This window comes from Ruditapes philippinarum, unplaced genomic scaffold, assembly GCF_026571515.1.
Source record: "Ruditapes philippinarum isolate M1 unplaced genomic scaffold, ASM2657151v2 ctg1299_1_1_1_1, whole genome shotgun sequence".
Classification (NCBI taxonomy): domain Eukaryota; kingdom Metazoa; phylum Mollusca; class Bivalvia; order Venerida; family Veneridae; genus Ruditapes; species Ruditapes philippinarum.
In genome coordinates, this window is record NW_026859549.1 from 144,106 (window position 1) to 171,218 (window position 27,113).

Below are 27,113 nucleotides of genomic sequence, written 5' to 3' on the forward strand. Positions count from 1 at the left end.
GAAAAACATGACCGTACACAAAAGAACATTTTCTTCTTTTTTTTTTTTTTCATTGATGCCAGCACTTTTAAGTGTTGAGAATTAAGTACCGCTCAAGCCGGTGCTAGAGGGCGTGAGGGATGTTGCACGTATTCGTTATCGCTCATGTACAGACTCATTCAAACCGAGTCTGCAATTCTCTTGTAATTTTGTTGTGATTAATGCTTCCGAGGGAACACTTTTCCAGATTTTTATAATTATCAGTTTTATCTTTGTATTTGCAAAGGTTCGAAAATGATATTTTCCCTTCACAATGCTTACTGGTCCCGAAAATCAAAAAGGTCTGAAATACTACTATAACATTGTATTAAAAGCAAGAAATTATGTTACATTTTTGGCCATATTTCAATTACAAGATAAAGTATAAAACCAACATACATGTATCGTGTTGCATATTTTCCCATATCTTCATTGTATTGAGTTCAACATTTCATACATAGACAAATATTTATATCGTTTATATAAAAAATGTAAAACAAATTAATATTGTATGTTTCTATGGGAAATGTTTTGACAAACCTATATTTTCAGAGTGAGTGATTTTTGTTAGAAATTGTAAAATTATTGTATATTGTATGGTTCTATGGGAAATGTCTTGACAAATATATACTTTCTTAATGAGTGATTTTTGTTTGAAAATTTTAAAACTTTTGTATATTGTATGGTTCTATGGGAAATGTCTTGACAAAATTTATATATACTTTCATAGTGAGTGATTTTTGTTTGAAAATTGTAAAATTATTGTATATTGTATGGTTTTATGGGAAATGTTTTAACAAATATATACTTTCAGAGTGAGTGACTTTTGTTTGAAAATTTTAAAATTATTGTATATTGTATTTTTCTATGGGAAATGTTTTGACAAACATAAACTTTCAGAGTGAGTGATTTTTTTTGAAAATTTTAAAATTATTGTATATTGTACGGTTCTATGGGAAATGTTTTGACAAATATATACTTTCTGAGTGAGTGATGTTTGTTTGAAAATTGTAAAATTATTGTATATTGTATGTTTCTATGGGAAATGTTTTGACAAATATAAACTTTCATAGTGAGTGATTTTTGTTTGAAAATTTTAAAATTATTGTATATTGTATGTTTCTATGGGAAATGTTTTGACAAATATAAACTTTCAGAGTGAGTGATTTTTGTTTGAAAATTTTAAAATTATTGTATATTGTACGGTTCTATGGAAAATGTTTTGACAATATGTACTTTCTGAGTAATTGGTTTTTGTTTGAAAATTGTAAAATTATTGTTTATTGTACGGTTCTATGGGAAATATTTTGACAAATATATACTTTCATAGTGAGTGATTTTGTTTGAAAATTGTAAAATTATTGTATATTGAATGTTTCTATGGGAAAAGTTTTGACAATATGTACTTTCTGAGTGATTGGGTTTTGTTTAAAAATTTTAAAATTATTGTATATTGTACGGTTCTATGGGAAATTTTTTGGCAATATATACTTTCAGAGAAAGTGGTTTTTGTTTGAAAATTGTAAAATTATTGTATATTGTATGGTTCTATGAAAATGTTTTGACAATATATACTTTCTGAGTGATTGGTTTTTGTTTGAAAATTTTAAAATTATTGTATATTGTATGGTTCTATGGAAAATGTTTTGACAATATGTACTTTCTGAGTAATTGGTTTTTGTTTGAAAATTGTAAAATTATTGTTTATTGTACGGTTCTATGGGAAATATTCTGACAAATATATACTTTCATAGTGAGTGATTTTGTTTGAAAATTGTAAAATTATTGTATATTGTATGGTTCTATGGAAAATGTTTTGACAATATGTACTTTCTGAGTAATTGGTTTTTGTTTGAAAATTGTAAAATTATTGTTTATTGTATGGTTCTATTGAAAATGTTTTGACAATATATACTTTCTGAATGATTGGTTTTTGTTTTAAAAATTGTAAAATTATTGTATATTATTGTATAGTGTATGGTTCTATGGGAAATGTTTTGACATTATATACTTTCAGAGAAAGTGGTTTTTGTTTGAAAATTGTAAAATTATTGTATATTGTATGGTTCTATGGAAAATGTTTTGACAATATATACTTTCAGAGTGAGTGATTTTTGTTTGAAAATTGTAAAATTATTGTATATTGTATGGTTCTATGGAAAATGTTTTGACAATATATACTTTCTGAGTGATTGGTTTTTGTTTGAAAATTTTAAAATTATTGTATATTGTACGGTTCTATGGGAAATGTTTTGACAATATATACTTTCAGAGTAATTAGTTTTTGTTTGAAAATTTTAAAATTATTGTATTTTGTACGGTTATGTGGGAAATGTTTGACAGTATATTCTTTCAGAAAAAGGGTTTTTGTTTGAAAATTTTAAAATTATTATATATTGTACGGTTCTGTGGGAAATGTTTGACAGTATATACTTTCAGAAAAAGGGGTTTTTGTTTGAAAATTTTAAAATTATTGTATATTGTATGGTTCTATGAAAATATTTGACAATATATACTTTCTGAGTGATTGATTTTTGTTTGAAAATTTTAAAATTATTGTATATTGTACGGTTCTATAGTTAATGATTTGACAAATATATACTTTCAGAGTGAGTGATTTTTGTTATAAAATTGTAAAATTATTGCATATTTTATGGTTTTATGGAAAATGTTTTGACAATATATACTTTCATAGTTTGCCATTATTGTGTGAAATTTGTAAAGCAAATGTATATTGTATGGCTCTACATTCAACGCATATAAAAATATACTTTCATTATTTATGATTATTGTGTGAAAATTGTAAAACAATTGTACGGTTTAGTGTATGGTTCTACATAAAGGGCATAGAAAAATATATACTTTCATAATTTATGATTGTTGTGTGTAAATATATATTTAGTACGTTGGCAGAGTGGTTAAGGCGTAGGACTTAAGTTCCAATGGACGAATGTCCACGTGGGTTTGAACCCCACGCGTACTAATCATTTTACCTAACTTTACGATTTTAAATGATTCGCAATGATTTCGTTCACTCGTTGACTGTATTCGTCTTTAAAAAAGGGAAGACGAAGAGACAGATAAGCATCCATCTATCTACTTGTACGTCTTTTTGCTCAGGTTCTAAGAGGTGAGCCTTTTTGGTGGCAGTGTGCCCGTCGTTCGTAATGATCATCAATTTCTTAAAACAGCATCTCCTACTTAACACTCGATGGATAATTACCAAACTTCACTAGCCTTATCTATAGGTCATCCTTGACAGAAGTTGTAAACATTTTTGTTTTGTAAATGGTTCCGGTATGGTGCATAAGTAGGTCATAGTAGCTTAAAACAATTAATATACCCTTTAAAAATTCTTCTCAGAAACTACAATGCCAAGAACAACATTTGTCCCAAGTTATATTAAAATCCCTCCATGCACGTAGAAGTTACGCTCAGGACATTGGTCTTGTGCTAACCCCCAAGTGTGACCATGACCTTTGAGCCGCGGACCTGGGTTTTGTGCGCAACACAACAACCCATTATAGTGAGCATCTGTATTTTTTTTGTAATCCTTCAAAGAATGAACAATATATAGACCAGACAAATCCGGACGGACGCACTGAAGCACATACACAGACATGTATGCCAAAAGTGACGACTTAGTTGAGTTCACAATAAAAATATGGGCTCGACAATAAAAACTGTCACCTGTTCAAGCAATGTATCTCAGGTGAGCAATCCAGGGCAATTATGGCCCTCTTGTTGTTTTCAAACACCAATGGTCATATTGCGAAGTTGCTGATGTTTGTTTTGGTTTTTCGTCACACCGACACAAAATAGGTCATATGGCGACGTTCCAGCTTTACTGGTGGAGGAAGATCTCAGGTGCCCTACCGTGCATTATTTCAGGCACGAATGGGCACCTGAGTAGAACCAACGACGTTCCGTAAGCTACCTGGATAGGTTTCTAACATGAAAGAATCCAAAGTCTCTGTCGGACTCGAACCCACAGCGGTGAAGGTTGGTGATAAAAATTTGCTTTACCATTGAATCATTAAGTTTCCGTCTATCTATAACTTGCAGAATACCGGTATAGTATAATTATGTTAACCATTGTAATCTTGTTGTATAGTTATATTAAATGATAAGGATTGGTCTCGTATAACTTGGAGTTTACGATTGTGGCCTTTGAATTATAAAGCAGAAATACTGGGATGGTCAAAAAGCAAACAACCATTTACTTGTCTCTCAAAAAGATAAAAAACAAAACAGAACAAATGTTCAGATACTATTTTTTATTATACCTTCACACAAATAAATCGGGAAATTTACAAAAACACTTTTTTCTAATCAACGTCACCATCAGTTTCATGCATGTTGCCAAAAATAGTTAAATAAAAAAAATTCTACCTTAAAGGGCGGGCCATAATCAATATTTATTTGCCATTTTACATTTTTTTTCATTTTCTTATAACGATCTTACACAGGTTTTTTTATATACATAAACATCATTCAAAAGCCAAAATTAAGGATTTGAGGGTGTTACTAATATGCCTAGATACTATCGCCCATCAAATAAGCTGTTGAGTGAATTTATTCTGGTTGAATCCATAATAACAATGTGACAATGTAAAAGGTTAACCCACATACACTTGAAACAGAAATTAACTAGCCCTTGCCACCAGTATTGAACCGATGCCCACCTGCACTATTTGACTATGCTGGAAGCTCATTATTTTCTCTAGATTTTGAAATTAATATTGAAATCCGTTTTTCTTTGAATGGTTGGTTCCAAATCAAAATGAGGGCAAAACCATCACACAAAAATCAGCAGGTTAAACAATAATATCAGATGTAGAACTTGATAGATCAGAGTGAACTTTTAAAAAATTTAATTATTATACCGGTATTGTTGCCTATTTATTTCCAAAATAATGTTACACTGATAATAACAGGTGACCTAGGGAGGGCTCTCATTCAAAACCTCTGAGTTCTGCAGCAGACATCCTACCAGTTAAGCTTTAACTACTTCTCTCTTTCTGGGTATATTGAACACTTGATAAGCAATTATTTCTACACATCAAACATTTTCTATTAAGAACAATATATATATTATTATTGGTTTTTTTTTCTAGGGATTCTAAGACAAACATATAAAAGCACTATTTATTAAAAAAGAAACATATTTACATAAAAGTAAGAAGAGTATTGCATATTATATAAAAATATGTACATTATTTTCAACATTGGAGCTAGGAAAAGTCTTACTTTTTACAGTCGAAATGACCACTTAATTCAGAAAAATAGGACAATAATCTATCAAAATGAAAATAATTTAAAATGAATTGATTTGGTTGAAAAAAGTTTTTCTAACTCTAACTAAATAATTATATAATGATGTAAACATGACATTGCATACAGTTGCCATGGGAACTAAATTTGCTGCCTTTTTTAAAAATGCATTGTTGCTATAGTTATAAAGGAGCTGCCATTGTTGCAGTATCTTGTGTGTTTACAATAGTTATATGAAATGATGAAAGGTTACCAATACTTATATTACCATATATTCTATAATAAACACTCCCAGGGGAGTTACATTTTCCAAAAGGGGGACGCATTTATAATGGTAAAAAAGATAAATATCATTAATTTAAAATAAATGTGGACTGCTAATAGTGGATGCACCACCTATGTTAAAAGTTTGTGCTTTATTCCTTGGATTTATAAAAAAAATTACTGCTATCATTTTGGCAGTAACTCAGTTTTCTAGGGTGCATTTATAAGGATAAGGGGCATTTTTTAAAGAATAAACGGTAACCATGATGTTCAAAAATGGTGATGTGACCATGAAATAATATAAAATTTTGGAAGACTTCATAATAATGGTCTATATATTCAAATTGTTACTTCATGATGAGAACAAAAAAAAAACAGATGTTTTTTTCACACCATTTATGATGACATAATAGTGATGATAATTATAGTTATGATGAATGATATGGTTAGCATGATGATATAAATGATGATAATGATGAAAAATATGATACACAATATGATGACAATGACATGATAAAAGAAATCAGGATGAGAACCAGAAGATTATCTGTTCAGATGACAACATTTGAGATGATGAATGTAAGGAAGACATGATTATGATTAAACGATTTGTGACATGAATATGAACATGATCTGTGAAACAAGATCTGAAGGCTGAAAATGATTTGGGACACAACGATGAACATGATTTGTGATGACAATGATTAACATGATTTGTGACATGATGATGAAAATGATCTGTGACACAATGATCTGTGACACAATGATGAACATGATTTGAAACATGATTATGAAAATGATCTGTGACACAGTGACGAAAATGATCTGTGACACAATAATTAACAAGATTTGTGACATGATTATGAAAATGATCTGTGACACAATAATGAACATGATTTGTGACCGACGCCCTGGTGACTGCAATAACTCATTCTTATCGAATAGTTGAGCTAAAAATGGGTGACACAATAATTTTCTTATTTGTGACATCATGAACATGATTTTTGACACATTGATGTACATGATTTGTGACATGATGATGCTTAACACGAGTTGAGACATGATTATGATGAACATGATTGGAGACATGATTATGATGAACATGATTATGATGAACATGATTATGATGAACATGATTATGATGAACATGATTTGTGATGCAAAAATGAACATAATTGTGACATGATTATGATAAACATGATTATGATGTACATGAGTTGAGAGATGATTATGATGAACATGATTTGTGACACGATAATGAAAATGATATTTGACACAATTTGTTTGTTTGTTAAATTGGGTTTTATGTCACACCAACATAGTCTGTCATATTGCAACGTTCCAGCTTTACTGGTGGAGGAAGACCTCAGGTGCCCTTCAGTGCAATGTGACACAGTTAACATGATTTTCAAATGTTGATGAACATGATGTGAGCCGTGTCATGACAAAACCAACATAATGGGAAAATTTTAAAATGTGTAAAATGAATAGTTTGTCTGAAATTGATGATGGTAAACAAAGATCACAATGGTTATAAACACAGATGAAGATGATAATGAATTACAGAGATGATGAAAATCATGATGATAATTGGCAAGATGATTATTATGATAAAGATGATAATTATAATGATGATTATCCAAAATGACAATTATGGTGATGATTATCAAAAATGATAATTATGAGAGTATTTATCCAAAATGGCAATTATGACATTAATTATCCAAAATGGTTATTAGGACAATAATTATAAGAAATAATAAATATGATATTTATCAAAATAACGATATTTATCCAAAATGGTTATTATGGTGATGATTTTCCAAAATAAGATTATTATGACAATTATAATTATTCAAAATGGTAATTATAGTAATAATTATCAACAAGAGCTGTCACCCAAGTAACAAATGCCCCCGTAAAAGGTTTCTTAAGCATACAGGTATTGTCACTATTATGAAAAGGAAAAGAGAATGAAAGTAACAAATTGCTTAATATTGATCTTTGTATTATTGTACCTGTATTCTCTAATTGTGATAGCGTGAACCTTCAAAATGTAAGTGTGACCTTGAGCCTTTGAATCCTGGACATGACAGAATGCTGTTATGACATTTGTGCCAAGCTATTTCAAAATCCCTTAATGCATGACAAAGTTACAGTCTGCACATGAATGAAGTGGGGACACACAGAAAGACAAACAGATGGAAGGACAGACAGTGCGATTTTAATATGCCTCCCTTCGGGGGGCATAAAAATGATAATTATGACAATAATTATCCAAAATGGTAATCTAAATGATATGATAAGCATAGATTATTACAATAATGATGATAATCAAAGATAATTAACATGATAATTTTGATACTTATTTTGATTTTAATGTTAATAACACTTTTTTAGCCATTTCTTGTGTGTCTAGCTAACCTTACCAGCTTTCCTGGATAACTAACAAGTAATTATTAACAGATTATCAAGTGAATGACTTCACTATCAAAAGATAATGATAATGATAAAGATGACAGAATCAGATGTTAGTTGTTGTATCTATAGTAAATACAGGTATTTCGTATTAGTATGCAAAAGGGGATGAAATTTTTTCCTCCCTGATGATGATTACATGATGATGATGATAAAATATTGATGACAAGATAATGATGATGGTAAATGATGATTATGATGATAAAATGATGATTACATGATTGACATGATGGTCAAATGATGATAATGAAATGATGAGGACTTTAAAAATGATGACAGAATGACAAATTGATGATGATGACAATATGATGACATGATGATGATCACATAGCATTGATAAAATGGTGATGACTTTTGTTAAAATAAAACTTGATCTCCCGTTTTATTTTGACACTTTTTTTCCTATTCAAGATACCAAGCTCTATGATGGCTATTCATGAAACAGAAATCCAATACTTAAAAGTACATGTATGAACAATTTATAGATTGCTGTTATTAAGTTTTGATAATCATGCCCCATGAATAACTAGAATACACTCCAAAAAATTTCACATTAGGGTCAATAGACCCCATGTCTTAAATTTCTAGGGAAATATGTGTCAGGATAAAAATGGTTGATGATAAAATGATGATAATATGATGATGATTATATGATGACAATGACCATCAATGATGATTCTATGATAATGACATGATGGCATGATGATAAAATCGTAGCATGATGATAAAATGGTTACATGATTATAAAACGGTGACATGGTGATAAAATTATGTCATAATGATAAAATGGTGACATTATGATAAAATGGTGACATTATGATAAAATGATGACATGATGATAAAACTGTGACATGATGATAAAAGGGTGACATGATGATAGAATGGTTACATGATTATAAAATGGTGACATGGTGATAAAATAATGTAATAATGATAAAATGGTGACATTATGATAAAATGATGACATTATGAACAAGAGCTGTCGGTAGGACAGCATGCTCGACTATTCTTAGTGCTTGATAGTAAAAAAATGCCTGATACAGTTACCTCCTCCTGTTTACAGGTTGGGGTCATGATGGTGAACAAGTGTGCAAAGTTTCAAAGCCATATGTCAATGGACTTTGAAAATATTTGAACTATTACAAAAACTTTAACGTAAATTCTAAGTCGAAAAAGGGGCATAATTCTGTCAAAATGCTTGATAGAGTTACCTCCTCCTGTTTACAGGTTGGGGTCATGATGTTGAACAAGTGTGCAAAGTTTCAAAGCCATATGTCAATGGACTTTGAAAATATTTGAACTATTACAAAAACTTTAACGTAAATTCTAAGTCGAAAAAGGGGCATAATTCTGTCAAAATGCTTAATAGAGTTACCTCCTGCTGTCTACAGGTTGGGGTCATGATGTTGAACAAGTGTGCAAAGTTTCAAAGCCATATGTCTATGGACTTTGAAAATATTTGAACTATTACAAAAACTTTAATGTAAATTCTAAGTCGAAAAAGGGGCATAATTCTGTCAAAATGCTTGATAGAGTTACCTCCTCCTGTCTACGGGTTGGGGTCATGATGGTGAACAAGTGTGCAAAGTTTCAAAGCCATATGTCAATGGACTTTGAAAATATTTGAACTATTACAAAAACTTTAACATAAGTGGTTACGCCGACGCTCGGGTGACTGCAATACTTCTACTTATTCTTATCGAATAGTCGAGCTAAAAATGATGACATGATGATAAAACTGTGACATGATGATAGAATGGTGACATTATGATAGAATGGTTTCATGATGATAGAATAGTGACATGATGTTTAAATGGTGACATGATGATAAAATAAGACCATGATGAAAAATAATGGCATGATGATAAAATGGTGACATGATGATAAATTGTTGACATGATGATAAAATGGTGGCATGATGATAGAATGGTGACATGATGATAAAATGGTGACATGATTATTAAATGAGAGCATGATGATGTAATCGTGGCAAGATGATAAAATGGTGACATGATGATAAAATTGTGACATGATGATAAAATGATGACATAATATATGATTCTCCATCTAATTTTTATGCTTACAAAAACCTCATAACTATTTATGACATGATAATCCATAAAATAAAAAACAATAATTACATCAAAAAGATTTCCACTAGGATTACAATGTTTGCATGATCTACAATGATAATGATGAAAAAAAGAAGAAAATATGAAAACAAATTACACAAATTATTGTATTCATTGTCATGGTAATTATTTCAATTTACATAACTGAGGCATAACTGAATTAATTAACAACTTAGGTTTTTGAATTCACAATGACTGTCACATAACCTGATGCAAATGAGGAAAACCTTGATGGTGTTGTAATGTTTGACATGATGCCTTGATGATGAATGAAAATGACCTGATGATGCATTAAAATGACAAGATGCATTTAAATAACATGATGAATTAAAATGACCTGATGATGCATTAAAATGACATGATGAAACATCAAAATGACATGATGATGAATTAAAATGACATGATGATGCATTAAAATTACATAACGATGCATTAAAATGACCTGATGAAATATCAAAATGACATGATGATGCATTAAAATGACCTGATGATACATTAAAATGACATGATGATGAATTCAAATGACATGATGATGCATTAACATGACCTGATGATACATTAAAATGACATGATGATGCATTAAAGTAACATGATGATGTATTAAAATGACCTGATGATGCATTAAAATGACCTGATGATGAATGAAAATGACATGTTGATGAATTTAAATGACATGATGCATTAAAATGACATGATGCATAAAAATAACATGATGAATTAAAATAACATGATGCATTAAAATGACATGATGATGCATTAAAATGACCTGATGATAGATTAAAATGACATGATGATGCATTAAAATGACATGATGATGCATTAAAATGACATGATGATGAATTAAAATGACATGATGATGAATTAAAATGACATGATAATATTTAAAATGACATGTCTATATTTAAAATGACATGATTATGGTTTCAAAAGACATGATGATGCATTAAAATGACCTGATGATGAATTAAAATGACATGATGAAACATCAAAATGACATGATGCATTAAAGTAACATGATGATGTATTAAAATGACCTGATGATGCATTAAAATGACCTGATGATGAATTAAAATGACTTGATGATGCATTAAAATGACCTGATGATACATTAAAATGACCCGATGATGCATTAAAATGACCCGATGATACATTAAAATGACCCGATGATGCATTAAAATGACATGATGATGCATTAAAATGACATGATGATGCATTAAAATGACCTGATGATACATTAAAATGACCTGATGATGAAATAAAATGACATGATGATGCATTAAAATGACATGATGATGAATTAAAATGACACGATGAAACATCAAAATGACATGATGCATTAAAGTAACATGATGATGTATTAAAATGACCTGATGATGCATTAAAATGACCTGATGATGAATTAAAATGACTTGATGATGCATTAAATTGACCTGATGATACATTAAAATGACCCGATGATGCATTAAAATGACCCGATGATACATTAAATTGACCTGATGATGCATTAAAATGACCTGATGATAAATTAAAATGACCCAATGATGCATTAAAATGACCCGATGATACAATAAATTGACCTGATGATGCATTTAAATGACCCGATGATGCATTAAAATGACCCGATGATGCATTAAAATGACATGATGATGCATTAAAATGACCTGATGATGCATTAAAATGACATGATGATGCATTAAAATGACCTGATGATGCATTAAAATGACCTGATGATGCATTCAAATGACATGATGATGCATTCAAATGACATGATTATGGTTTCAAATGACATGATGATGAATGCCAATGACATGATTTATTATGATGAATCCTGTGATGATGTGGATTATAAGAAAAACACACTGCAACCCTTTGATAACACCATGTCGGGCTTCAAGGTCCCAAAACCTGGAGTTAAAATATGGTTCTGATTTATAAAGCTCATAGCCAAATTACAGCATTACTCCACCTACCACCTATTCATATAACGGTCATGAATTTTTTACTTTCAAATTAATAAAATATATATATTTGTTTTCTAAAACGATTTAGTAGGGCATACATGTATATTATTTTGTAAAATGTTACTAATTATGTCTAAAAGAAACAGAAAACTTTCCAAAGAAAAATATAAATCACAAATGTTAACAAAACCCTTATAGTTGTAGTAAAAGTTTCCAACTTCAGTTATGTTCCTTAGTTACTTAGATAAACACCATTTATCTGCGGTCTCAATATTATCTTTTTTTTGCCGTTCAACAGAAAACCTAGAGGCATGTCTTATGAGCATTATACTGTGGTAAGCTTTATAACGAAGTGGTAGTGTATTCCCAGAAAAAAAGTTCACAGAAAAAAAAATATTCAAGTAAATAAGTCTACATTACTACTACCTGTGACCCAATTACTACATAATAGAAACTTAAACAAATATCTGCACAGAAATTACTATTACAATTATTATCATAAAAAGAGAAATTAGAAAATAAATTATCTTTAAGTGACATTATGCTCATTTTTTTCCAATTGACAAGTTGATCTCAGTTCACTAAATATTTCAAAATATTGTTTGTTTAAATGGTGACTGACCAACAGAATGGAAAATGTTTAGGATAAAACATAACTCTGTCTAAATTATAAAAAAAAAGAATTTGCTCCACTCTTTTTATTAATTGAACGTTTTGATGGATATTTACAGAAATTTCTTTACGCTAATTTAGTTACTTATTGTTCTTGCGACATAATTATAAAATTATAATTAGGTCTAACCACAGCTATTTGCCATTTTTGTCAAATTTTAACATAATTTTCTTTCTAACAGGTATAATCACACCAAGGTTTCTTTCTTTTTAATGACAAGATTGTATTTTTTACCAAGGTAACAATGTTGTTGCACAATTTTTACTCATTAAATGTTCGAATGTTCTCCATTTTTTCAGAAGATTTGGGTTTAAGTCCCCTAACTACTGGTTCACATCTTCTTAAACTTAAAGAGGTTGCGAACATCTTGTGGCACAGCCTTGAATCGTGGTATAACTGACCTCTTTACTACTGAAAAGTCTCGGTTGAGTGCACCTGTAAAAGTGAAGAAAAAAAATATTACAATTCTTATATACAAATCTACAGCTGACTTAATTTAAAGGTCAAATAAGGCCCTAAAATTGATACCAGTCTTTTTCTTATTATCTCAAATCCATTTTTATTTTTGGTGACCTTTTACAGTTCCCAAACAGTTAATAATTTGCCAGCTGAGCCAAGGTCTAAAATAAAATTTAATTTGTGTCCCTTTTCCTACCTACCCAACAAATTTGCCCCTACCCGAAAGATTTTTTCAGGTTCTTAGGGGATGAATGTATTTTTTTTTTCTTTTAGAGTACAATAGTTACAATCTAATCTGATGTTTTAGGCAGCTAGCATAGTAAATAAATGTCAGTTGTGAATATGGTAACGCAGGTACAAATACTATTGCACTTAATGAATTAATTCTAATAGTTCATTATACATATATGCAGATTATTTATTATTATGCACTCATAACCAACCTACCCAACGGGGCGGGAGGGGGAAACAAATTAAATTTTATTTTTGGCCCAACCTTTGGAACTTTTCCTAGTTGGCAATATGTAAATACATAGTGATTTAGAATTTTCTACGAGTATATAACCTCAAATCTACACACCTCGCCAATTATAAATTATCATCTGTCACGCACAATGAAGAATGAAAGTAATTCATAATTCTACCATGTGAAATTTAGTGTATCATGCATGAATGTACGCAAAATCTATTTTTAGATCAATAACTTGTTCTAAAACATTCACATTCAGCTGTAAGCTGGAAAGTAAACTTAAACTTAAAACTGTTGTTAAAGTCAGGCCATCCTTAAAAAAATGTTTGTTTGCAGTAACCCGACCCAGAATTTTCAAGGTGGGTAGGTTGGTCGATTTTTTTATTTTTTTTTTTTATTGAACAGACACTCCCAAATAAACATGGAATTCAAAATGCTTGACAATATATGCTTTGTCAATCTGGTAACAATTTATTAATTGATAACTGAATTCTAATTTAATAAGAACTACATTTTATTTCTTATATTAACCTTTAAAAGAAAGAAAACAAAACACAAGGCATAATTTTCTGATTCAAAAAAGTAATTTTTCATCCAGACCATGAAAAAAAATTTGAGTAGGGGCAAATTTTGTGAGTCGGTCGCGTTACTGCAAACGAACATTTTTTTAAGGATGGCCTCATTCTTGATTGGCAATTTGAGGGTTGAAACAATTCACCAAATGTTTGGTCCAAATTTTGATTTCTGGCACTCCGATTCAATAAGTTTATATTTGTTTCATGACAGTCATCAGCGTTTTCGTTTGATCCTTGAAATGACTCTTTGATCCTTCAAATTTCCAAAAGGCCTGATTTGACCCTCAGGATTTTAAGGGTCAAATTAAGTTTTGACCTTGTAGTCAGTAAAACTTTGTCAAAATGACCCTCAGGATTTCTTGCCTAGTGATCACCCTGTGTCTGATTGCTATTTTGTCTTTCATTAACAATTCTGCTTATTTGCTCTTTCAAGTGAGTGGCCCTTCAAAGGTATACCTGTAGCATTAAGGATAATGACGGCATCATGGGTCGCCTGTATAGCAACACGGCTCCATGGCAACGTGGCCCATCTACCAGCTGTATCTATCCAACCCAGTAGTGAGAATAACACAAAGAACTGAAAGTAAATTCACATCAAATGTTGATTATTACAAAACTTGCCCTTATCATCTTTAAGTAATACTTTGAACAGCATTTCACTGAAATATTGATACCAAATTACTGTAGGTTCAAAACATGTACTGATTTCAATTGAACAAGAAATCAGGGTTCGTACAGATATCCAATGCCAAAATTCAAGGACTTTTTAAGCACTATTTAAGCATAATTTCCCATTTTTCAAGCACATTTGTTGCACATTTATCTACACAATCTTCAACTTAAAAAGGATAGTTAATTCGCCATTTTTTGTTGAATACACATTTTCCTGGCCACAATTTTAAGGTTTTTATAGAAGAATAATAAAGGGCGCATAAAAAACAATTAGTTCAAAGCAACTGCAATTTGTCCACTTACTATTACATTGAGCAAACATTTCATTGATTTTGATATTAAATTTGATCATTCTTTTGATTTTCTTAACTATTGACTTTTATCTATTCTGTCATTCAATATTTTTCAAGCACATTTTTAGCAAATTTAAGCACTTTTTAAGTACTTTTCAAGACAGTAATCAAATTCAAGGACTTTTAAGCACTTTTTTACAAATTTAAGCACTTTTTAAGAAAAGGACTCAAATTTAAGCACTTTTTAAGACTGTACGAACCCTGAAGATGAATGAAATTATATTGTGCCAACCTCTGTCAAGTATAATATTACAGTAGAATTCTAGGAGCTGAACTCCTATTAGTCGATTTTCTCAAAGCGTCAAAGTAAAATGAAAGTCTTGATTTTTCCCCCTATATCTTACTTATAAAAAACCTACAGATGGGTCGAAATTTTATGTTTTTATTTCCGATCAACTTATGTGATAGGTGTAAATTACATTTCACAGCTGTGCGTTCAAACAGCCTTTGTATGCTTATCAAGGTGTGATAGAATATTTCAATTGTAATCCTTCAAATTTCTGTAGAGGTATTTGAAAGTAAACAGTAAGAACTACTTTCATTTGAGACCTTCCCTGACCAGGTGTCGTGAGATACTCACACGGGATATATTTACTATAAGCTGGTTGAGTTATTGCCCTTTGCTTTTGGTATGCCTTTTCTAACTTGCTTGTAACTGTCAATAGCGGGAAATCTTGTCATGAAATTGAGACCGATTCATAAGTTTAAGTCCTGATGAGTGGAAGTTGTTACCCAAGTCCCTTCAACTTCCACTTACAGAAGTTCTACTGTATTTTATTAAACAAGTTCAATAAATTAAATGAAGCTGCATCAGTCTGTATAATATTCTATCTATCACATATAAAAAATAAGAACTGTTTACGGTTAATGAATTGCTTTTTCATTGATGCGCTTATTAAATAATTCAGTGCGTCTTTCCTTTTTGTTTGTGTACCGCCAATGACGTCATGCCAAAATATATGCACAGCTGTGCAAAATTGTTTTAACAAAGTCAAAAATCAGCACAGGTATGTGATAAAATTTGTTAAATTATAAAGATACTCTGCTAGTACATGTACGTATCTTACAGGGTAGAAACAGATATAACAAGCAATTATCATAGTATTGCAAGCAATCCATAAGTCCCCTACCGGTAAGAGCCCAAGCAACATTCTGAAGGACCATTGGCCATTCACTTAGGTTCCTATTTTAAGTAAATTTGTTGAAAAAGTTCTTTAAAAGTGATCACAGGAAACAGTTTTTATGTACAGACAGACGGACTGAAGGACACTCTAAAGTTATTTTTTAAACATCCCTGTTATCAAAATATAACATTTTTAAAATCCTATCATGATTGAAGAAGTTGGAGTAAAAATTACCAATTTCTCAAAAAAAAAAAATCTAAGTTCAAAAGGGGCATAATTCTGGAAATAGTCTTGCTAGAGTATTGAACACTCACAAATGTTGAGTGATAATAAGAAACATTTATATGAAGTTTGAAGTAGATACATTCAGAAAAAGAAGTTATTAAAAAAAAAAACAATGTTTTTTTCATGAAAATTTTAAGTTCAAGGGAGGAAATTCTGATAAATTTTGTGCTAGAGTTGTAAACCTTGTCACATACAATGTGGTTGATTACAAGCAACTTATATTTAAAGTTTGAAGAAAATACCTTAAGAAATAAAGAACTTATAGTGAAAAAATTTAAAAACTAGAATCAGAAATCTTGAACTTCAGTCTATTTGTTGCCATAGCAACCAGAATTTTCAACATAGGAAGATAAGAAAAGAATGTGCATAATTTCCATACTGCCATCTACCCATATGTCAAGTTTCATAAACATATTTTCAGTACTTTTTGTGTTATCACTGGATCCAGGTTATGTGTAAAATTTGCCATATTTTCAGTCTATTTGTTGCCATAGCAACCAGAATTTTCAACATAGGAAGAAAAGAAAAAGACGTGCATAATCTCCATACTGCCATCTATCCATATATCAAGTTTCATTAAAATATTTTCAGTACTTTTTGCGTTATCGCGGGATCCAGGTTATGTGTAAAATTTGCCATATTTTCAGTCTATTTGTTGCCATAGCAACCAGAATTTTCAACATAGGAAGAAAAGAAAAAGACGTGCATAATCTCCATACTGCCATCTATCCATATATCAAGTTTCATTAAAATATTTTCAGTACTTTTTGCGTTATCGCGGGATCCAGGTTATGTGTAAAATTTGCCATATTTTCAGTCTATTTGTTGCCATAGCAACCAGAATTTTCAACATAGGAAGAAAAGAAAAAGACGTGCATAATCTCCATACTGCCATCTATCCATATATCAAGTTTCATTAAAATATTTTCAGTACTTTTTGCGTTATCGCGGGATCCAGTTTTGTGGACGGACGGACTGACGGACGGATGGACAGACAGACGGACAGACGGACGGAGGGTAAACCTAAAGTCCCCTCCGGTAAACCGGTAGGGGACTAATTAGTACAATTACTAATGTCACAAGGTAAAATTTGTGTGATCATGTACATTAATCAAAGCTCTTAAATGATTACCAGAGGATACATGGTCTGCATGAACAAGATTTAAATTCCAGGACATTCCTGTAAGGTTATTTTTTTTCAAAATCAGCCGAGGGGTTGAGGAAATGGCATTTAAGGCAAAGCCTCAACCAAAATGGGGCAGCCAGGAGAAAAGAGCAAGAAAGATCATACTGGCCTGCTGGCCTAGCTCTGTACTGGTAGCAAAGGCTTATCACTTGCAGTTCCAGCAAGTAAAGGTTTATGGTTCAGTACATTGTACATGGATCATTTTATCTTGAAAAAAGTCTTTGCCTATCATTTAAACATACTTATGTTATCACTGACTGATGATCATTATTTACCATTAGATAAACAGTTTTATCATCAATTACAGAGTAAATCTTTTTAAGTAATACTTTAACTGTCGGTACCTACCAGCCACTGACTAAAGACCAGTATATCCTTCTCTGCAGGACGAAGGAAGTTTGCGGCACGATTGGCAACAATGGCCATACCCAGCAGCATCGTGCCATTGGCTCGAGCCAGAAAGGCGTGAACAGTATCAACTTTCTCCACATTCATGCTCTGAAAATTTATATATCATAGCTTGAAAATTTATATATCATAGCTTTGAAAATTTATATATCATAGCTTGAAAATTTATGTATCATAACTTGAAAATTTATATATCATAGCTTTAAAAATTTATATATCATAGCTTGAAAATTTATTCATCATAGCTTGAAAATTTATAAATATCATAGCTTTAAAATTTATTTATCATAACTTGAAATTTTATATATCATAGCTTGAAAATTTATAAATATCATAGCTTAAAAATTTATTTATCATAACTTAAAAATTTACATATCACAGCTTGAAAATTTATATATCACAGCTTGAAAATTTATATATCATAGCTTGAAATTTTATATATCATAGCTTGAAAATTTATTTATCAAAACTTGAAAATTTATATATCATAGTTTGAAAATTTATTTTATCGTAGCTTGAAAATTTATAAATCATAGCTTGAAAATGTATTTATCATAACTTGAAAATTTATGTATCATAGCTTGAAATTTTATAAATCATAGCTTGAAAATTTATATATCATAACTTGAAAATTTATATATCATAGCTTGAAAATTTATAAATATCATAGCTTAAAAATTTATTTATCATAACTTAAAAATTTATATATCACAGCTTGAAAATTTATATATCATAGCTTGAAATTTTATATATCATAGCTTGAAAATTTATATATCATAACTTGAAATTTTATATATCATAGCTTGAAAATTTATAAATATCATAGCTTAAAAATTTATTTATCATAACTTAAAAATTTATATATCACAGCTTGAAAATTTATATATCATAGCTTGAAATTTTATATATCATAGCTTGAAAATTTATATATCATAACTTGAAAATTTATATATCATAGCTTGAAATTTTATATATCATAGCTTGAAAATTTATATATCACAACTTGAAATTTTATATATCATAGCTTGAAAATTTATGTATCATAACTTGAAATTTTATATATCTTAGCTTGAAAATTTATATATAAATATATCATAGCTTTGAAAATTTATTATCATAGCTTGAAATTTTATATATCATAACTTGAAAATTTATATATCATAGCTTTGAAAATTTATATATCATAGCTTGAAAATTTATATATCGTAACTTGAAAATTTATTTATCATAGCTTGAAAATTTATAAATATCATGGCTTAAAAATTTATTGATCATAACTTAAAAATTTATATATCACAGCTTGAAAATTTATATATCATAACTTGAAATTTTATATATCATAGCTTGAAAATTTATGTATCATAACTTGAAATTTTATATATCATAGCTTGAAAATTTATGTATCATAACTTGAAATTTTATATATCATAGCTTTGAAATTTATATATCACAGCTTGAAAATTTATTCATCATAGCTTGAAAATTTATATATCATAGCTTAAAAATTTATTTATCACAACTTAAAAATCTATATATCACAGCTGGAAAATTTATATATCATAGCTTGAAAATTTATGTATCATTACTTGAAATTTTATATATCACAGCTTTGAAATTTATATATCACTGCTTGAAAATTTATGTATCATAACTTGAAATTCTATATATCATAGCTTTGAAATTTATATATATATCATAGCTTGAAAATTTATTTATCACAGCTTGAACATTTATATATCACAGCTTGAAATTATATATATTACAGCTTGTTAACTGAGCAATCTGGTAAACTCAGCAATCTGGTAAACTAAGTATTCTGAAAAACTGTGCAATCTGGTATTTAGACAAATCATCTTGTAAGATCAGAAAACTGTCTAATAGCAAAGACATAAATATCAAATATTATTTTATTTTTTAAGAAATAAGACTCTAAATAAAATATACCATCATTTTCACAGTCCAAGATGGCATCGTGTAGAAGAGAATGCCCATCACAAGCAACAAAACAAACTGTAGCCGTAGATGGAAGTTGGCATGGGATTGCTGTTCCCCAAATCCTCCCCAATCATTTGACTTGACAGTGAAAAACAGCGAGCCAACAGCAAACAGCAGCGTAATGAAGAAAATGCTGTTCATATCCTGAAATAAAATCCTAGAGGTTATGGACAGGCAAACTTGAGTTAAAATAATCTAACTTAAAAGAGCCAAAAAGCATGGATAGAGGAATATTTTTTGAGCAACTCAGGCCAATGATGACAGTCACCAGAGGTTATAATATTGCATTCTGGGATAGAATGATGTAATGGGCGTGCCACTAATGCCATGATACGCCATGATGAATTAATTACTAGAAAATACATGTATTTTACTTTGTACTTAACATGAGATACACAATAAAACACATGGGAAGAAGTCTAACCTTTTACCTGCCCTCATATAGACATGTTTTGACGGCTTTTGCCCCCCCCCCCTCTATTTTGAGGCCTCAAACAGTGAAAAAATGTCCTATTTAGGCCCCAAACCCTGTTTTTTGTTTAAGAAATGTTGTTAAAACAAGTGACCGCTTTTTCGGCGCCACCCCCCCCCCCCATCAAACAGTAAGAGAATCCTTCTTTTTTTGTTCTTGACCATATTCAAGACATAACATTCAATAAGGACGAAAAAAAACAATTTAAAACTTACATCAGACTCTATCTTAACAGCCGACTTTTTTGATGGATGCGTCATCAAGTAACCTTTCGCCATTAAACTGCTCACCAACATCTGTAAAAACATGATGAAAATAAAATAATTGAACTGTGTCACGAAAAAAACAACATAGTGCGTTTGCGACCAGCATTGATCTAGACCAGCCTGGACATCCGTGCTGTCTGATCAGGAACTATACTGTTTGCTTACAAATCCTACTACAAGTTGAGAAACTGATAGGGAACAGCATGGATTCTGATAAAACGGCTCGGCTTGCGCAGACTGGTCCGAACCCATGCTGGTCCTTAACGCACTCTGTTGGTTTTGTCATGGCGTTTAATGCTTCCATAAACTCAGTGTGGTAGTTTTGTGGGTTTTTTTCCCACTTACATGTAATTGGGAAGATGCCTTTAGCCTTTTAATTTTGGGAAGAATTATCCCTAAAATTGCTATTAAAATTTGGGAAGTAAAAAAAAGCTTTTGCAAGTCCAGATTTTTGGGAAAACTGCATGATTTTAAAGAAAACTTCTATTGGAAGAGGCCTTTTATACGCTGCAGGGGCAGTCCTTATTGCCCAGATTGTCCCACAGCTTGTATGAACAAGTAAAATTTTTCAAGAATTAACTATATAGACGTTATACGGACAAGTTATGAAATGATTTAGAGAAAATAGGACTAGTAAGTCAAAATCAGATTTTGCCTGCCCTGCAGACTCCTGTTATATAAGGTGAAAAATTACTGACAGCGATTTTTTTGTGCTGATTTTGCATCATTCTATGCCTTTTAAATCAGGAACTTTTAGCTGCTGCATGTGAACTATAGTAACTCAGGTACATGTATTTACACAGAGCCAATCTCAGATGTGTGATTTACATCATACAAAAGTATGTTAAAGTAAAAGTTTTTTTTGTCAAAATCTTTGCAAAGTTTATTCCCCTGCAAAATTTGATGATTTTACAGAATGAAAATAATTAACCAACCTATAAAAATTTACCTTGTTAAGATGATTTACATGCACCACACCCTCCACCCCCCTCCCGAAAATTTTTTATTCAAATCCAATAATGAACTTTTATATTTCTATTCATTCTCTTCTGTGGAACAAAATAAAAAGTTTTAACTAACTTATAGTCCAACTAATTAGATTGTCAGAGACATTGAGATAATTTTGGACAGGGGAACGTCTTTTTCTAATGACTAAAGTAACGATTTGACAGTATGAAAAAAAAATACTTTGAAAAATGGGCCAAACTGTTCATGTCAAATTTAATGACTACTAAATTACCACAGTGTATCCTAGTAAATAACTGGTCTCCGTCGTGGAATCTGTTGACTTGCTTAAGACAAAGTAACCAAATGTCCAAGTAATGCACAGCAAACCGAGAAACCTAGTCAGCAACAAGTGGGTTTCATCTAGCTCACCATGTACCTGTAAATTAATAAAATTGAGTATGCAAGTTAATTTACATGGTCGGTGTGACGTTGCCTGAGTTACTGTCAAATATATAGAGGATATTTGTTTAGTTCATTGTAAGACCAGAATATATTTCACCGAGTGAGCACCAAAAGGTATATTTCACGAGTGGCGCAGTGAAATATGAACCTTTGGTGTGCACGAGGTGAAATATATTTTGATCTTACATTAAACTAAACAAATTTTCTTTTTATTATATGCAAAGAAAAAGACATTTTAACCAAGTAATAAATGAAAAGGGCGCCAAATAAAAGCACAACATGACGTCATTTACGACGTCACTTCATTAAGTTGGTTTCTAGTACTGTGAAGGCTTGTATTTCACTGAATCAACGTAACAGGCTTAAATATTCAAAACAGTGAAATTACCAAATTGATAATTTCACTGTTTAAAACAGTGAAATTATCAGTTTTTATTTCACTGATATATTTCTATAAACCACCGAAACGCATGTAATAAAGGAAGACCATTTACGGGTGTAAACTTTTTACAACTCGCTGATTAAAAAGTGGCAGGTGTCATAAAAATAAAGCTCAATTAATTGCAATTATTTACATCAGCAATTTACATAAAGGGCAATATGTCCGACGCATCTGCATATCATGTGACTTAAATGTGTTAATTGCAGATAATTATCAGCTGTACCTGTGTTGTCACTAATTCTGTTTAAGTTACGTCTGGAGATGAGGATTGAAGTCATTGACAAGCGCTGTGTGATATGTAAAAAGGCGCAGGGAGTTCGATTTCACTTTGATGTTCAAACTCTGCGAAGTTCGGAACTTAAGACTAAGTCGCCCAAATCACCCAGTTGGGAAAGCCCTGAAGATGGTATATAGGTAATCATGGACAAACAATAAATTGTGATTATTGCCCTAAGGACACAGTATCAAGATGCAGTGCTATGGTATTGATACATTCTTCTCTTGTTTGGTTTTAACTGTTTTGAACAGTACTGATAGTAGTCTCAGTGACTTGTAACGTGTGGGCCAATTTAACAGTGATTTTACACCTTCACGATGCATATCCATATCGGTACCCTCTTTGCGAAATCTGCTCAAACGGTACCCTCTCTGAACATGCACAGGCCATTCTCTACTAAAATCAAACCAGCGATGGATACCAATCCAGTAAAATTTCATTGTAATAAGGAAAGGAGGTATGTCACGTAGAAAAGATGTATACCACGGAACACTAGGATGTTTTAATTATGTGCTGATTTGTCATGTGCCCGATTTTCATGTACTGCAACTTCACAATAAGCTACAAAAAATCGACGTGTCTTGCTTCGCCCATCACCTCGACATATTTTTCGGGCTGAAATGAACCTGTGGCTTGATTATAATTATAAGCATCATATATATTAAAAATGTTCATATATATATCATCTTCGGACAAATGGCAGCATATTGTCAAAAATAAATGTAAAATTCATAAAAACACCCTACTTTCGGTTTTGCAGCGGCACGGGCTACCTCTCTTCATTTGAATTTTTATATCACAGGTACCCTCTCATTTTTTAACACATAGGTACCCTCAAAGCAGGACATATGCTTTTATTTGCGTTAATCGTTAAGTATGTAATATTTACATAAAAGTAAAAAGTATTACATACACACTTTTATATATTTTACAGTAAACTAATTTCGTTTAAAGCAAAAGTGATAAAACTAATTGAATAATCTTTTTATTGAAGTGTGTGAACTCTACTACTCTTCATGATTGGAGGAAATAAAAAAATCTATCTATCTATCTACCTTTGATATACCAGTATACTAAGTAGATAATCTGTTTCACACTTCCTTTAATGTGTCTTTAATTGACAGTATTTTGTTTAATGAATTGAAAGCAAAACATGAATACAAATTGAACTGGCAACACATAGCATGTGACACCAGTAGGTTTACTTAATTTGTTAGCAACAAATGAGTTTTAAAAATAAATTATTAGATGTTATTTGTTTCTGAATTATTTACTAAACAAATATTTACTCTTTGAAATGTTTGTAGATTAATAATTCTGATTATCCTTTAATTGAAAAATTCTAAATCAACAATACTTAAATAATTAAAATAAACATTTAATAGCATTATGTTGTCGCTTATTTACTTTCTAGAAAAAAATGGATGAGGGGTGAAGTGTCTTACTGATTTTGAGGGGTGAAGTGTCTTGAGGGGTGAAGTGTCTTCAAAATTTGAGGGGTGAAGTGTCTGGGGGGTGAAGTGTCTTGCTACCTATTTGTGGTTGTTAACAATCGGTAATTTTTATAAATGCGTTCCCAGGCAAAATTAAGCATACATAGAATCCTTGCTCTGAAATATTTGTGTCCAGCTGTAATAAATTCTGTATAAACCAAATCAAATAGAAATACAGCCATGAGAAATTGAGAGCTTTGGATCGCAGTAAATCATGATGCAAGTTTAATAAAGGCTGTTTTCCCAAGCCCAAAATAGGTTTTAGGTATATTTTCCCCCAAAAAATGCCAATATTTTCCTCTAAAACGCCGCCCTGTAGGCTGCACACATTTGTCACAGGGTGAAAAAATTTGCAGCCTGACCGGGGCTCGAACCAGGACCCTCGGAATACCGTTCTGGGGCTCTACAGACTGAGATATCCGGCGGCTTACATATCTTCTTCCCTAAATAGTTAACAGCTCTGAACTGTGACATATCCTTCATGAATGCAGCTGACTTGTTACATCGGCTAGAAGACTAAATAATTTTATCATTTATGCTAGTCCTAATTATAAGACCTATACGTAACCTATTTCATATTTATTATTCATTAATCTGATATTTTACATTTTTCATTTTCCATGTTACGTTAGGTCTTAACAGATCTTTGCAAAATCGTGTAGCAAAAAAATTGACATTAGACATCGATTTAGATCTAATGAATTTAAACAATTAAAACAGCGTATATTTACATTAATTTTGACCTATTTATGAACAAAACTAAAAAATAAATACCTTTTAACAAAATAATTGAACTGTCACAACCGAAAAGTCATGATTAAATCCTCTCATTTAATTAAATTCTTTGTACAACTGATATACAAATGGCCGCCATACAGTGCGCGAAATCTGATTGGCTAATTCAAATGCAAGCGTTTAAATGAGTCCAGAAGTTTCTAACGGAATATTTTTTCAACGAAATAATTGCCCATGCACCGTCAATGTGTTCAAATATATTTTTCCGTTCAAAAAATTTGAATCAATCTGTAAAACGCTTTACTTAACCATTATGGCCGATGAGCGAAATAGACTGATATTTATATTTTATTTTTAATTGATAAGTACATTGGTTGAAAGTTTTTGTTAATGATAGTTCATGCAATTGAAAGAACAGAAGATAAGCTTTTGAATAAAGCTTGAAAGGCAAGTCAACAGACATTTTTTTAATTTTTCAAAATGCTACGCGTTTTTGAGCAATAACTATTAGACGTAAAGGCTTGACCAACATAAAACTATAACAAGCCTGTAACGTCTAATCTATTGGACTACATTTATGCATGTTAAATTGAACTGAAATTGAAATATTTATAAAATGTGTGGGTAACTTTCATTCTCAGATATACATAAAATAATACACGCTGAAATATATATCTTACCCAAAATCCCAAGTTTTGAGGGAATAGTGTGTAGTTGATGGCTTCTAAAAATAAAGAAAAATTTAAAATGTTGAGCCAAGTTCTTCGTCCTTGAGTTATCATAAAAAGAAACAGAACGCTTGCTCCGATTTCCAACATTCTGTTTCTTGGCAGGTTCAAAAGATCATCTTTTGTCTCAAGGACCCGATCAAGTATCGTTTTGTTGTACATTTTGCCAGAATTTGGTGAATTCTTTGTTTTGATTTTGGCGGAAGTTTTGATTTTCAAAACTGACGCGATGATGGTTCGCTAAATTCCGTCCCAAGTCAGTCAAAGTTCGGTACGGATCCGCAAGCCAGTGGAGACGGCCTACTGAATTTTCGTACTAGATCTATATTTATTATTGTAAATCCATCACATCAAAGACTAAATTCTGGACACAGCATATCATGTATATTTATTATTATATGTCTCTGTTAAAATGCAATCAGTCTTATCAAGGATGATTTGAAATAGGCCACTTCAAAATTTAAAAGACATCATTAAAACTGGTTTGACCCAAAACACATGGATAATGTTGTTATTTTTACTAATTTCTTACATTTGTTTGTTGATTTATTGTACATGACATACATGTGCGTTTTCAGTAAATGTTTACAATGTCTTGGTCAAAGGAACAAATCTATACATTGACACACAGAAGAACAAAAAAGATCTGTTTTTCAAAAATAGAATCAATAGGGATTTTAAATGATCTTATTTAGTTAGTGAATAACTTTCACGAATAAAAGAATTTGTATTAATTATTAATAATCTCAAAAAAGTTTTCTTCTCACATTTTCTATTTATTTTAAAAGAATGTACACATTTCATTAACTCCATTGCTTTAAGCTAATTGCATCATTTTTTCCGCTTTTTTATTCACACATTTTATAGAAACATGATAGTCTTACTGTTGACAAAGGTATAAATTCTGGACAATCTTAATTAGACTTTTCAGTAAAAAAAATGTGCTTGATTATATGTTGAAAGG

The 27,113-nt window shown here is 30.8% G+C and overlaps 1 protein-coding gene across 1 annotated transcript; it reads right to left on the minus strand.

Annotated features, from left to right (window-relative positions):
- Positions 1 to 4,280: 4,280 nt before the first annotated feature.
- On the minus strand, positions 4,281 to 26,406 carry LOC132756914 (uncharacterized). Its single transcript, XM_060748057.1, has 7 exons — positions 26,102 to 26,406; positions 22,305 to 22,448; positions 21,014 to 21,094; positions 20,276 to 20,470; positions 18,272 to 18,421; positions 14,760 to 14,880; positions 4,281 to 13,235 (listed from the first exon to the last, which is right to left on the minus strand). Exons 1-7 carry the CDS (start codon positions 26,309 to 26,311, stop codon positions 13,132 to 13,134), a joined length of 1,005 nt encoding a protein of 334 aa, XP_060604040.1. The 5' UTR covers positions 26,312 to 26,406; the 3' UTR covers positions 4,281 to 13,131.
- Between the last annotated feature and the right edge of the window lie 707 nt (positions 26,407 to 27,113).

Coding starts and splice junctions, on each gene's coding strand:
- LOC132756914 (XM_060748057.1), bottom strand. CDS start 26,311: ATGTACAACAAAACGATACTTGATCGGGTCCTTGAGACAAAAGATGAT. Junction 21,095..22,304: donor ATTTACTAGGATACACTGTG/GTAATTTAGTAG, acceptor ATGTTTTTACAG/ATGTTGGTGAGCAGTTTAAT. Junction 18,422..20,275: donor CTTGGACTGTGAAAATGATG/GTATATTTTATT, acceptor ATAAATTTTCAG/AGCATGAATGTGGAGAAAGT.